The 15,016-nt window shown below is 42.2% G+C and overlaps 1 protein-coding gene across 4 annotated transcripts in view; it reads right to left on the bottom strand.

Moving 5' to 3' along the window:
• LOC128765102 (cilia- and flagella-associated protein 46) overlaps positions 1 to 15,016 on the bottom strand; it is a 55,824-nt gene that overhangs the window by 25,589 nt on the left and 15,219 nt on the right. For all 4 annotated transcript variants that reach the window (XM_053875555.1, XM_053875554.1, XM_053875557.1 and 1 more), the window contains exons 19-33: positions 12,789 to 12,938; positions 10,427 to 10,537; positions 7,988 to 8,169; positions 7,588 to 7,719; positions 7,331 to 7,496; positions 5,241 to 5,289; positions 5,031 to 5,166; positions 4,735 to 4,918; positions 3,351 to 3,516; positions 2,385 to 2,608; positions 2,110 to 2,232; positions 1,150 to 1,311; positions 530 to 678; positions 351 to 449; positions 224 to 284 (exon numbers count right to left, since the gene is read on the bottom strand). In XM_053875555.1, coding sequence (XP_053731530.1) covers positions 224 to 284; positions 351 to 449; positions 530 to 678; positions 1,150 to 1,311; positions 2,110 to 2,232; positions 2,385 to 2,608; positions 3,351 to 3,516; positions 4,735 to 4,918; positions 5,031 to 5,166; positions 5,241 to 5,289; positions 7,331 to 7,496; positions 7,588 to 7,719; positions 7,988 to 8,169; positions 10,427 to 10,537; positions 12,789 to 12,938 — 2,094 coding nt within the window. The remainder of the gene's footprint in view (positions 1 to 223; positions 285 to 350; positions 450 to 529; positions 679 to 1,149; positions 1,312 to 2,109; positions 2,233 to 2,384; positions 2,609 to 3,350; positions 3,517 to 4,734; positions 4,919 to 5,030; positions 5,167 to 5,240; positions 5,290 to 7,330; positions 7,497 to 7,587; positions 7,720 to 7,987; positions 8,170 to 10,426; positions 10,538 to 12,788; positions 12,939 to 15,016) is intronic.

Below are 15,016 nucleotides of genomic sequence, written 5' to 3'. Positions count from 1 at the left end.
AGGGTTTCCATGTACTGTTTGAAATCAACTTCCACATATATCAACTGTTTTTGGGAACAACAAGAGAACAATGAGAAGGATGGCAAGAAGGAGAGGTGTCTCAGGGGCAAGCGCAAACTGTTCTGCAAAGGCGTCTGGGGCTCAGGGCTGTGTTCTACAGCGAGTTCTACTCTTCAATGTGCACAATGAACTCTTTAAACTGGAACTGGAGTGCTGATCTGACCTGGTTGGTCGAATCCAGGTGAAACCTTTTCTTTCTTGACAGAGCGATGACTCTCTGGCACCTGAGAGATGAACGCACAATGAAAACTAGACAGTTATGAAGCCAGCAACAGCTGCGTGTCACGTACCTCATATGCTCCTGCTCATTGATGCGACAAAGATTCAGCAACTCTTTGTGGTAAGGAGAACTGGTCTCCATCCCGAGCTGGCAGCATGTTTTTAATATCCTGCACGCAACATTTATTAATTAACGGCATTGATTTTTCATTTCTGTTGAAAGAAAAACAAAGGGAGTCATGATGGTTACCGGAGTCGACAGAGGTGAGCAATACCCCGTCGGTCCAAGAGGTCATAAGCGATCGTCTCAGCCAGATGCAGGACAGGCAGCGCGAGCTGGTTGAGCGACAGCGACAGGAGCTGCTTCTCCAGGAGGCGGAGATAAAACAAGGTCTGTTCCTACAACCAAGAAACAAGGAAAGACCGTGTGAAAATAACATTTTCAGATTCTTATATGCCGCAAGGTTGTGGGAGAAACAGTTGGAGAGGAGAGACAGTGATGAACCGAGATTGTTGGGGAGGAAGAAGTGGAAGACGATCAATGAGATCAATGAGGACAAGAAGAGGAGGGGTGTGGCCAGAGGATGATCAAGATAGGTGAACATGGAGGTCTCTCTGAGGCTACTCCAGACAGGGAAATGAACAAAGACAGGGGAAGAAAAAAAAAGAAAGTCAAAATGTAGTTCAATCATTGTGCCACAAGATGTCGCCAGACACCAGACTAAGAAGGAGAGCGCTTCAGCTACAGAAAAAGAAGCTCAAACGGCAGCCCTCATGAGATCAGAGGTTAGGACACTTGCTCCCGCACAGACTAGGACTAAGGTAACAAATGGTTTTACAGCTGACTACGGACAGAATATGGATTCTTACCTGCTTTGTTATGGTATGCACGTTGAGGCAGTTTGGGTTGTCGTTGGTTCTGAACACCTGCCTAGCCAGCTCAGGACAGGTGAACTTAACCCAATCCTCGGCGGTAGAAGGAAGCTTGTCGTCCATAGTGAGTACTTTAGGTTTCTCCTCAACTTGAGGTTGCTGGCCACAAGTGAAAGATGTGTATGAGAGGCAGTTGACTTGGAATCTAATGGAGTTCCCAAGTTCAGTTTAGTTCACTCTTGTCCTCTCTCTTTTGCTACCACACAACTTCCCTCGTCTCCTTGACCTGGGAGGCAGATTTCATACTGTATTTACTCTACACCTTTGATAGAGACATGCCCACAAATGTTGCTGATATTGAAGCTAGAAATGTCTGCCAGCTGCTGGTTTCATATTTGCAGCTTGGCATGTCGCTGGTCTCAATTTTAGGACGATGGCACCTTAAGGGTTAACCGTTGAGGAATCTTCACCAGGATCTAAGAGTCTAAACAGAATGTGATGTCCCCTTTACAGCAGTGGTTGGTGTCAAAACACCTCACAGTCGCCACTAGACGACTAGAAAACAGTGTGTCAAAAGCTTGAAACATAAAAGGTCGACACGAAGTAAGAACTTTGGTGCATTTCTGTTTTTTTCCACCAGGATTCATTGTTGAACTGTGCTTCCATTCGAAACTGTCCTCATGCTGTCTGTCTCTCCATTTGTCCGGCAGGAATGCGTGAGAAACTGACTTCAGTCATTATGATGGTTCTTTCGAGGTGTGTTATGTTTATTTCAATGCATTTACAGCTATCATTTAAGTCTATTAAATCGTATTTAAAGCATTTAAAGCTCTTGCTTGCCATATAAATTGACTTGGCAGGCTGGATTTGGCCCCTGGGTCTTGAGTTTGACACACGTGACTTGCATGATCAGTGAACAGTCTTAAACCAGATTCAACCACAACAAAACTCACATACCTCCTTCGCTTTCTTGCCTTTGCTCTTTTCCTTGCCTTTCTTAGATTGAACAGAAGGTGGCGGTGTTGGCACTCTTGACTTGTCTAGCTCTACATAGAGCTCAGGAGCCACTCTCAAGGAGATCTGAGAAGCAAAGCAGAGTGAGACATCAAAGCCGCCACCCGTCAGGATGCCTCATCTCAATAAATAATCATATTGATGGACAGCATTGTCAGCAGTCATCAGAAACAAGAATCATCAGACAGAATGTCTGGAGTCGCTCATCAGAACCATACCTTCCATATGAGAAGGACACAGGTGTAGGCTCTCAGCAGGTTATGCTGGTAGTTCGGACAGGTCCTGCCGGCGATGATGGCGAGAAGCGTGTGCGCCTGCACCAGCCGGTCCAGACGCCGCACGTCGCTCAGAGACGACAGACTTTGAGCGAAGGAACACTCCGGGAGTTTCTCCAGCAGCTCACACTTTATGGAGCTTTTAGAACTTTTCTTTGTGTTTCTATCTGCAGAAGGAAACAGCGCGAGGTTCAGAAAGAAAGAATTCTCATTTAAACATGAATAATTTACGATGGCATCAGGCCTAATGCTCTAAAATGGAAAAATAACAATAAACCCAGTGTGTATCTGTTTGAATGATATTTTGTTTCAAGTGATATTGAGCATTTCACTCCCTCTGTTTGATGATACAGTCACAGTAAATAGTGGAACGAGCTTTATTTCACTGTTTTCATCCAAATGTTGGGCGAATCAACAAAGAATTTAAATCAGAAAAAAATGTTTAACATTTAAAACCTCTGTAAGTTCTCTTATCGGCAGGTCACATGCTTAAAAAAAAAGAAATAAACAATGATTTGTGGATCAGATCAATGGCATAAGTGCAACTTTCTAAAAAGCTGAAAAATACAATTCCAGTGTTTTGAATCTCGTGGGATCAAAGCAGGAAACTAAATCGACTGCTTGAAGTCATTCTAAACGCAGGAGAGCTCAGCGGAACGTCCTGTGTCTTGAGCATTTCCACTTCCTTCCTCAACAGTTTCCATACGGAAAGTAATTTCCTGAGTGTTTTGGACTCGACACATCTGTCGAGTCCAAAACATTCAATGTGAGGCTTCTGTTTGAATATGTAATGACAGCAGCTCTACGGCATTTGGTTGAGTCTTTATTTTCCTTCAGTAATCTGCTTCCTGAATGTGACTTAAACACAGCCGATGATGCCATGTGTATAGCGGCAGCCATATGACTTACCAAAATAACTGCTTCCCCCTTCCGAATCTTTCTTTTCGATGTGCAGCAGAATGTCGATGGCCCACTGGACAAGGTGTTCCGCATCAGATTTGGGGAAGTTGTGGAAGTACAGCCACTGAGCGAACTCCAGGAGGAGATCAACCTTTTGCCAAGAGGTGTCTTCACCCTGATGGAGGGAACCACAGGTGGGCTTATCATAAAAGTTTGCTTTCACAGAACCTTCTTCAACACTTGCAAAAAATTTATTTGATGAGTGGAGATTGTGTTTTTGGGTCTCTTCTAAGACAGAAGTCAGCCGGGCAGGACCTTGGGTACTTTCCAAAGTTTACTCACAAGTCACTCGCACACACGCTTAAAAAATGCTTATAATTTCTGAGGTGGACATGAAGCCAGAGCAGAGAAAGCTAAGAGTTCTGGACCAGTTGGAGGTGTGATATAGTTCTTCTGATGATAGAGCTCTTCTAGATGACAGTGAGGAGAGTTCAGGTGGTGCAGTTGAGCGAAGATGAGTAAGTTTTTCTAACGGCTTGGATTAAAAAAACATATTTGTCATTAGATTTTTAAATTTACAACAATAATTTTATTTTATTAAGGGCAAAACAGGATGCCACTATTTAGGGCGTAATATGGCGGAAAATATGGGTTAAATAAAAAGAAAAACTGCTGAAGATGGTGCTCCCTCGTATCACGTGATGGATAAAATATTTGTGTAACAGGGCTGCATCACTATTGATATATACAGTATCATGCAGATTAATGCAACGGTATCCTCCAGACATCAATGAATAAATAAACAGGAATGATACCGCAATGCATTTGAACTATTTTTCAGATTCTATCTGGTCAACATCAGTAAGGGGGTAATCATTTATTTGGATATGTAATATTTGTCATCAATATACCTCAGCATATTACAGTACAATTTACTCAACAATTATGGGTTTACCATTTTGAACATGGATTATACTACAATCATTTTACCACAATTATTGCAAGAGATCAAATCGATGGTCCAGCTGTTCACAGCTCGAAACCAAACCTGAAGACGTTCGATGGATATTGTTTAAACGCGCTGTGATATTCTCATTCAGGGCTCAGGTAACTACAGAAAACTGCCACCAGGTGGTGGTAAGCCCTCATTTTGTGACGGGAGAGGCTGCATGAAACTAGAGTCGCAGACATGAGTGAGAAGCACACGGTGAGACTGAACTGGGAACAGTTGATTACAGGCCAGAAAAAACTGCCTTTAGACTCACCCTCAGGCTGCTGTTTTGTTTGGCTGCAGAGAGAATCTGTCAAACATCCTCCCTTTTGAAAATATTTGATCTCTGTCTCACTGAGGAACAAGTGAAGCAGCCTTATTTGGTGCTGAAGAAGTGTTCACCTGAAGAGTGGTGAGGGATTTCTGGTAGCTGTAGAGCTGTTGGGTCAGGTTGTTTGAGCGCAGCGCAACTCGGTGCCACATGAGGGAGGAGAACTCGTTCCCTTCTTCTTTCAGGCTCTGCATGTCAGACATCACATTCTCTCCAAGTCGTGCTTTCAACTGGATGCGATGCTTGAGCAGATGTCTGGTGAAAAGGAAGAGTGGGGACATGAAGACACTGCCTTTTTGAGGTGACTACAAAGAACGTCATAGCATGAGGCAGAACCAAACTCTGATTTGAATATTTGGTCACTCACATCTTGTGTTTGATGTTGGGCATGGCTCGAATTGCTTTGTCCAGCATCTGCAGCGCACCTCTGCAGTCTCCATTATCCATGTAGATGATGAGCAGCAGATCATAGATGGCCATTTTCAAGATGAGTTCGTCTTCATCTGACACAGAACAGAATCAGCCAGAGCAATTTGGAGAAACAATTCTGGAGAAAAAAAATCCATGTGACACTCACTTAAGACATCAGAACTCGCAGGGGATGTTGGCTCACTTTTCACCTGTTTCTACATCAGATAGACACAGAACAAGATGAGTGAATGCAGATGGAGGTTCAGTTCTAGCAGGCAATATGTGCAGCAAGCTGGATGGAAATTAGCTCCTCTAAAGGACATGGAGATGGTTTGGGGTTGGAAGGAATGTCCTGCTCAGGTTGAGATCCTTCGCCAGTGAGGGAGGGAAGGATGGAGATAGACAGGTGTCTGAGAGGAAGTAGACCCAAGACAGATCAGGTCTCTGTGCTCAACCTTGCTCCTCTTTGATACAACCTCAGATAAGCAGCAGAAGATGAATGGCGAGATGAAGATCTGACGGATGATCATCCAGATAACATGGCAAATTAATGAGCACATCTCGAGCACCACTTGGTGGTGAGGGATAGCAGCAGATAGGTGATGATCCTAAATGAGAATATTAAACCAGATTCCCTCCGGCTTGATTGTTGTCCCGAGGCAGAGCTGGGAACTCATTGTTAATCTCGCACACAATCGCTCTGTTCCCTGCAGCACACAGGAGACATCACATAATCAATTTCCTCCTTAATTAAATGCTGCGAGTGGTTCAGACATAGCATTTTTTTACACCCAGTTTAAGAACAAATTAATTCATGTAGTTTGAAATAGCAAATTAAAAGTTGCACTTTGACTTTCGGTTCACTCCCGCTGTGATTGATTTGTACCTGCAGGCTTCTTCGTGATGCCTTCATGATTAAACAAAAGCCAAGGACGTCTGATGCTGAAAAGGCTGTCAGTGAGTTTAATCATTTTAAAAGCCAGCCGGATAAAATGTTACACAATGAAGAGCTGTCGGTGCTCATAAGAGAATAAATAGATTTGGATGTTTTGAAAGAGGCAAGATGAAGCTGCATTTAAAAAAAAAGCTTCGTACACCATAACATAAAACGCTGTAATATGTCTTTTAAAATGAAAAAATAAATAAGTGGACCCATCAGACACCACATTGGGTGCCGCCAGTTAGCAAAGATTGGGTGGTAACTGGAGAGCTTTGTCTTTTAGCTCAACTCTTGAAAACATTGTTCATCTTACGGCCATCCTCCTCTTACTCGTGAAGAACCCAAGATACTACTCCACCAGCTGGGGATGGAGCTCATCTCCAACCTGGACAGGACATTTGGCTATTTTTAAACTGTGGATTTAGAACCAAAGAGGACTTATTCATTTAATCTAGAAAGGTAAGGATGCATCATAACCAAGAGTTCATTTTCAATAAAGGCGAATGAAGGTGCTCTTTCAATTCAGTAAAAGCGCCACAGAGAGCAGTCCACAGATACAGGATGATATTCCATCGTTACAGCAGCAGATCCATCCGAGACCAAGAGAACTGCTGTGGAATCATCTAAATACTACGACTAAAATCTATACAGTCCCTCCAGGAAATCTACTATATAACTATTAAGGCAATTTCAACCAATCCCGGTAAGGCGGGTATGTGTGGCATCATATTCACGCCCATCGTTTCACGTACGACGCACACATTTGATAAATACACTTGATACAAATATTGCCGCCTAATGATTCTAAATCCCTCAAAAAAGTCCAAATTTCCATTATTTATAATATATAAATATAACTATATAGTTGACAGAACTAAAAAGGGGAAGCCACCTGTGCGGTGCGCAGCCCTTCACCCGAACACTATATGGGACGGACGTAAACAAACATGGCTGACCTCAAGATCAGTGTCTCTCAAAGCTATTTTTGACACTCTACATCCCTGTGTAACATATCACCAGCTACTGTCTTAATTTGCTGTGTTGATGAACTACTAAGTGTAAATTTATTTATTGTGAAATATGCATTGCTTTTAGCACATTAAGCATATTTTGTTGTTGTAGTTAGGGTAAAAACTGACACTGAGTTTCCACTAGTTTTCTACAAGCTAATTTGCAAATGTCATTATTTCCCATCACACTGTTCCACAGTCATAAATGATCACAACTTTCACTGCAATCAGGCATTTCTATCTGGAGGAAACGAAGAGACATTTTACAGTCATTCTAAATTTGAATAAACTAGGAGGCGTTCTTACTTTTCCATGCTTATGAAAAGTATAGGTGAGCGCCACCAGGATTTTCTGCAGAGGCTCTTTAAGCGCTCGTCTTTCGGCGGGGGTGTTTGTCAGGGGCAGGCAAGTGTTCCAGTAGTGCTTTACAACAGACACACACAGCGCAGGATTCTCAGCCTTCTCTGAATAGCTACACAATAGGAATAATAGAACAGGGAAAAAAAATAAATTAACATAAATCGTGATTGTTAATGGAAGTTTGAATGGGTTTGCCAACGCACCTGACTGCGGACAAAAGCGATTCCAAAGCCTCCTTGTATTTGTACACATTCCCATAAGACTTGTGGGCTAAACTCAGACCTTGCAAACAGGCTGAACTGCTGAGCATCTCATTTACCGCCGGCAGCCCATACCTGTGGATAAGAGCGCATTTATTTAAAGTGAGTCAATCGGCAGACAGGCAGAACTGAATTTGCAAGTCGGCAATTCAGCCAGAACTGACACATTAGGGAAATCTACATTCATAACAAGTGCAATAGTAGCAAATATGCACAAGATGTCACCTGCCCCTCGGGGAGCTGTGCAGGCGCATTTCTTCCACTATTATTCCACTTTTTTTTTAAAGAAAATATGCTGATGTGCATTCATTTCTACATCTATGGTTTCGCTAGCCACACATACAAGAACAAGGGCATGTTGTTGTGGCTCTTCTCCGCTGCTTCTTTCAGCTCCAGAGCCTGTGCGGTGCAGCGCAACACCAAGTCGTGGTCGTGGGCATCGTAGCAGAAAGCAGCCAGCTGGCACCAGACGTTCATCTCCACAACAGCATCTGTCCACTTACAATCAGACCCCATGTTGACCAGCTGCAGGTGAGAAGAGGCAGGAGGGGAGCAGGTAGAAAAATCAAGGTGCAGTCCAGCTGTATTTCTCAAAGTCACAAGAACCAAACATGAGTTTTCTACCTCGTGTGAATGACAAACATGCTCAGAAACATAGTTTTATGTCACTCTTTGAGAGAAAACAGAAGAGAAGAAATGTGAGGTTTTCAAACCTCTAGTAAGGAAACACACAGCGAGCTTCAGACATTGTAAAGCTTTCTTCATCTGTCAGTGTCTGTGTAGAACTGTCTCCATGGCTGTTGTAATCACCTCCCTGAGTACCTGCCGCCATCACACCTGCCAACGATTGCAGGAGCACCTAAAATAACACCTGCCAGTTGCAGCCTCATTCCAAAAGGGTATACAACAAATCAATAGAGCTGGTCTTGTTGTATTTTGATTTGCCTCAGCTGCCACTCTCGTTGATCCAGATCATGCCTGCAGCCTCAAGTTTGCCAGCTACAAATGCTTTGAGGGCACTTTAACTTGGAGGACACTGGAGCATTCAATCCACAAAAAAATGACAATAAGATGTGACTGTGTGTTAAGAAAAATAAATCAGTGTTGGGGAGTAAGTTAGAAATAACAGTCAGGTTTCCGCATCTGCTCCTCAGTGAGAAACTCATTCGTCAAATTAGCCTTAAGAGACGGGTGGTTGCCGTGTAGCGGACTGTCCTCGCACCTGATAGGTTCTGGACTCATCTTTGGTTTGTTAAAAAAATTCAACACCCCTGAGGATGACAGCATCACACTGGAATTACTGAAGCACGGCAATTGATAGAAATGGTTTTCTTGGAGGCAATTGCATGAATGAACAGGCAGAGACACGGCAGAGCTGAGAGACGTCAAGACAAATGTGGTGGTCAGCCTGAAATTTACTTTAAAAATTTACTAAGAAGCTTGCCTAATTGGGAATTATTTTGTGTTTTTTTTTAAATCAGGTCAGGGAGTATTTGGATGACACTTCTACAAAGTAGACTACAAGGTTTCAACAATAATTCTTAAATGAATGGAGCTTGAAAAGAAGCAGAGATGTACAGTCAGCCTCTTGGATGTTTGTTTTTCTCCTGTACTTCATACACTGTGACATTTTTTGAGGTATTTTAGTAGTTTTGGTTTTGTTGCCAACAAAAACAAGAAGTGTTTCATTAGCAGTCTTCTCATGAAATACTTAATTAACGTTTTATCTACAGTATGGAGATGGTCCAGATAATTTTAGGTAGCACTGCTCCCATACAACTTTCATGTAGTTTTTTTTTAAGACTGGGGAGCACATTAACTACAGGAGGTATCGCGAAACTGTATTGCTGGTTTGCTGTCATAATTTTCAGAGGCCACTAGGTGGCGTTCTTGGGTTACAAATGATGTTGAGGTTTCATTGACTCAGTTGTTCAAGTCAAAACATTATGCAGCAGACAGCGCCACCTGGTGGCTTTTGAAAATCAGAACACCACTTCATGACACCTCATCTACCCATTGATACTATCAACCAATCACGAACCAATCATTTGTTTGTTTAGTAATAGGCAGTAATTATGATGTTGTTTAGAGTGAACTTTCAGTCAGAGGGTGAAATATAGTCATTCAATAGGCTGCGAAATCAGTATTTCAGAACAATTGAACTGCACGTTATATGCCGCTAAACACACATTTGAGTAAGAAAGACCATTTGTGGTAATATATGTTCCTCCTTTCTTTGGCTTTCAGTCTGTTTCAGAATTGATTGTGCTAATAACGTTAAAATTTTATCTTCCTCTGGAACTTGGCAATAAAGACGATGCAGAAAGTCGAGGCGGAAATCCAGCTTTTCCCATCAGGGACTTTTGCATTGTATTGATTCTGTTTCCATCTGAGCTAGTCTTCTGTGCTGTCTGTTACTGCTGTGTGCCATGTTTAACTGCTTTTGTCTTATGCAAAGCATGTGTGATCCAAGTTTTATAGGGGCTATATAAATAAAGTATCATAAGTATTATGATCCACAACAGGAGAACCCATACAGAAAGGATCCATATACCAGCTGCCAAATGACAGATTCATTTTGATCATGAAGGGACTAAAATGGTAGTGGATAAGAAGAGAATAAGGAGGTTCAGTCAGAAATGCGTCAAGACATGCTACGGCAGCTACATTTGCTTCAAGACATGGACAATGAGATGCGGACTGATCGGGGGTCAGCTGTGCATCTGTTGTCGCCATCTGCAAAGCAGCCACATTAGTGGAAGACAAACAAAGGAGCACATACTGTGGCGAGACTGGGGATGGTGAACTCCATATGCCGTGGGCTCCTATTGCACTGAAGCATTTCCACTCCAACCAGCACACTCGTCATCGCCGACACTTGTGCGTTCTGACACTGCAAAAGTGGAACAGCAGAAAGCTTAGCGAACAATCCGATGCTGCTGCTCTTTTTAATTATAGAAAAGACACTTACATGAGTTACTGTTAGCTCGTGACTTATAAATGAAGCTACAGTAGGATAATGGCAGCATATGTGCCCTGAATGTGGTGCCAATGACCTGTTTTGGTAATGAACGGCTTGCCAATGTGATGCAGGGTTATGAATGATTTACTGGGAAAATGAAGCAAGCAGCGGTTTACCTCATTTGCAAGGCAAGTGGAAAAAAGGGAGCCATCGAAGACAAAGTCTTTAAGATCACTTCACTGACAAACCGTGTCATCGTTCCGCCTGCGTTCATAATCCTGCGAGTGTTATAATAATGAAACCAAATGTGGCATCTGGGAGTTATGCAGAGAAAAGCAAGTGATACTTCAAACAAGGTAACCGCGGATGCGCCTCTTTCCATCCAGGTAGATTAAAGATAATACTGTGAGCCATATTAGAGGGGAGGCGCGAGCCGACTTGATAATACGGAATATGTCGCAGATGAGATGTGATTAGGCCTCTGCAGTTGTCTCATAAATCTTTTCATAAACGGAGAGCCTCATTTTCTGACAGCTTATGAATATTATTATACATTGTTTCCTTTTTTCTCACACCTCGACAACAAATAGAAAAGAGTTACATTTTCTAGTTTGCTTGTCAAAACATATGAGCTCAGGAATATTCATTTATATTATTTATTAAATACCAATAACTATGAACTATGAAAATGCAGGAAAGTCCATCAAATAAGGCAGGATTCAGGTCACTTCGGTATGAACGCTGACACCAAAACTAAACAGTGAGGACTGAATAGTTTTAAATATGTTTTCGTAAAAGAAACTCTGGCAGTCTCTTAAAGAGTACATAATCTGTGGATTAAGACCTGAACATATTGCCATGGTGAGTAAATTGGAACCCAAAACATATCAAACATTTTTGTAAATATATCAGCTGAGGTAAACATCTCTCAACACACCTCTATGCATTTACTTAACCAATATGAAAACATTCTTACAACGCAGAAAGACAGGGGAAGTTACATCGGGGGACATCATTCGGAATTAATCGAGCTATTTTTGACGGAATTGTTTTTGTTCTTGCGTAAAGTAGTGGAGAAGATCAACGGAGCTCATTTCGACTGCGTCATAAGTGTGAGTGGAATACAGAAGCAGGCCAGTCGTCCCAGGCACGGCAGCCTTAAGTGCATCCAACTTTCTCCACATCTTGTTTTGGACGTCAGGTCTCTGATCCTTAATAATTTTTAATGATGCAGATGAAAAAGCAGATACGCTGCAGTAAACACACTCTGTTTTTGCAGTTCCCTGCCACACAATGATGTTAGGTTGAGTCTTCTGGTTTGATGTATCCCTTTGAAAATGATTTTCCTTTTTTGGCTGATTATTTTTAACTCAAGTCGCTGATCAGAGAGAAGAGCGCTGCGTTTTGAAAGTGTTTAACTAAAGTCTTCCTCCCAACCAAAGCAATTTGGCCTGCACTCAGAAATTAACACAGAATTTTAAATACTTCAGGAACCGAATGTTGCCAGGAGCATCGACAGCTGATGAAAAGCTAAAAAATTATATGTTAAATCTGTTCATTTTTCACTAGATTTTTGGATATATGTATTCATTACAATGACGCTAAATAATGGGTGACGGCACTGAAAACTAAAAACCTAGAATACACACTAGTATTCACTTTAAATAAAATGGATTAGAGCATTCGGACTACATACTAAAAAACTTTGTCATGCTGACCATCACATAATCATTAAAATGCGACATAGAAGAAGACATTATGCAGAATCTAGAGTTAAAAATGACAGTTGAACATCTGTTCTCAAGTTTTAATGAGTTTTGAGGTGTCTAGTTTTACTTTTCAGTAACACAGCAGCCATAACTTTTTGACGTCAAGATGGCTGGCTCATACACCTTCCAGACACTCGACAATGTGACGTGTGTATATGCTTGATATGCCATGGTAAAAATGTACGAGACAATATGAGGTAGCCCTTTACTTACAGTACCGTAACTACTGGGTATTTAGCCAGCAACTCCTGTTACTTGGTAATGACTACTGGTAATAAGGCATTATCTATAAAGAAACTATGGTCAAATTACTCTGCACTTACCTTGTAATAGATTTTTTCTGTTTTGTAAGCTGGTAACAAGCAGATAGCTACAGTCTACCATCCTGACTGGCAGGTTGTTGGACATATTACCTCATCATCCGGGTCCAGTTTGGAGCTGATAGGTTGTTGTAGAAGCCTCTTGAGCCGCACCCAAGTGGCCACAACCTTCTTCCTCACGGCGATGGGGACAGTTTTGGCCTTATTGTTGCAGTTTGATATACGAAAGGCAAACTCACACATCTGACAAAAGAAGACAAGGAAACAAGAAGTTAGTGGTCATGTAACTCCATATGAGAAAAGGAAAAAAGTCAAGACTGCGTTTAATTCAACAGGATTCATTATCATGGAGATTAGAAGATCGTTTCATGTAAATCTCATTTAATTCAACAGCAAGACTATCATGGCACTCCATCGCCCAAGGCTTTCTGTCAGCCTGTCAGCTGCAGACACGGCAGAAAGACCGAGTGGATTGTTTGAGTCAGACGCTCTGTATTACCCTCAAGTCAGTTAAAAAAAAGAAAAAAGAAAACTTTTATCTTCTCGCAAAAACGAAACATACTAGATGAAGTATTGTTCATAATTCAATTAGTGAGTGCTTTATCATTGGGAGTCAAAGAAGATGGTCACGCTGACAGTGAGAAAGACAGTGAGAAAAAAAATGGTGAATTTATTAAGACGGCAGCAGTGAACATTCTGTATCAAGAGATTATCAAGTACCTTACAAACATACAATCAGAACCACATCAATAGTCTTAGTCGTCCTCCTCCACTTCCTCCAGTGTTCCATCAAATTTCTCACCATGCTTTCACTTGGACTACATTCATGCAATTTCACACGGTTTCATCATGTTTCATGGGATTGTTAAGACAAGAAATCACTTTGTATATACGCTTAACTTTCCTCTGTGTGGTGCTGTGTTGTGGCTGACACGTGTATGAGGTTGATTACACTCCTGCAACTGTTCATATCCGTAATGTCCTGCTCCACCAGTCATGCTTTTTGTCCCCTTAATCTGCCCCTCTGTTCCTGTGTTTTCGTAACCCTCACCCAGAAGAAGACAGTGGCTTGACAAAACGTGACACACAGATGTCATATCTGTGTCCCGTTTTGTCAAACCACTGTCTTCTTCGGGTCACAGTATGGTCGGGTCCCGTCTCGTCTAGTCAAGCTGTTGTGCTGTGTTTCCTCCTCATGCCAAGTCTTCACATGAAGTCAGGCAGCAGTCTGGCTGAGTCTGGTCTAGTCACGGTCTCATCTTGCCCAGTCACGTCTCCGCACCAAGTCAAGAAACTGTTTGGTTGAGCACTGTCTTGTCTAGTGAAGCCATTGTCTCATCTTGCACTAGTCTCCAAGTCAAGTAACAGTGTGGTCGAGTTCCATCTCATGCTGTGATCTGATGATGACACTGCCGGCACTGGTTTAAAAGTTCCTCATCTGAACACCAAGTTTCAAAACAATTTGGCAGCAATGGGCAAATGGATGGCAAAACAAGCTTCTGTTATACAGTGCCTGATCTTTACTTGGTCTTCACCCAACACCATTATCATCCATGCATGGCCCTCATGCTGCACATACAAAAACCCAGCGGGTACTCCAACCCATGTTGACCATCCCACCTTTGATGCCGTTTGTCTGAGTTTCTTATCCGTGAACTCAATCCTTGGTCGGTTTCCACAACACTGAATGGCATATTTTCCCACAGGAGAATACATTTCCTTATAAGTTCACTAGTGACTCCCATATCCTTTATTTGACCAAATGGTTATGCCTTTGTTGAAAATAAGCAAACAGCAGCCATGCATAAAGACCCGCAAGTCACATCACTGGTTTTTACTTATAGCTAAAGCTTCTCATTCCAGCAGAGGGTTGCAGCACAATACCAAGACCTAACCCTCCCCTTCTGACAAGATGGCCTCGCCCTTAGGAGCACAAATCATGTCCTTTATATCAGCTTATATCATGGATAGTGCTCGGAGCTCTCGCGGCTTGCCACGCATCGCTCAAATTTGCATCTCCGTGAAAAGTAGCTGAAGGATAAGGAGCACTCTCTTGTGAGGCCACAGTAGAGTTGCATAAATATAGTTGGATTGGATATTTGCTCATACCCTCAAGAATATTCATGAACTGGAACCAGATTTAACCGCTTGACTTCTGGCAGCTGGTTGAATCTCCTCCTAGAAAGAGCAATATCCTCAGCAATATCTGAAGACTCAGAGTGGAGCCTCAAGGTGGTTGAGGTATGACGTCACCTGAATCCAGGGCCAGGTAGATCGATGACATGGCAACAGTTACTGCACATACACTTGGGTAAGTAGCC

The sequence above is a fragment of the Synchiropus splendidus genome, chromosome 9, assembly GCF_027744825.2.
Source record: "Synchiropus splendidus isolate RoL2022-P1 chromosome 9, RoL_Sspl_1.0, whole genome shotgun sequence".
Classification (NCBI taxonomy): Eukaryota; Metazoa; Chordata; class Actinopteri; order Syngnathiformes; family Callionymidae; genus Synchiropus; species Synchiropus splendidus.
The sequence above is the reverse complement of the archived record's forward strand: the minus strand, read 5'-3'. Positions and strand labels throughout refer to the sequence as shown.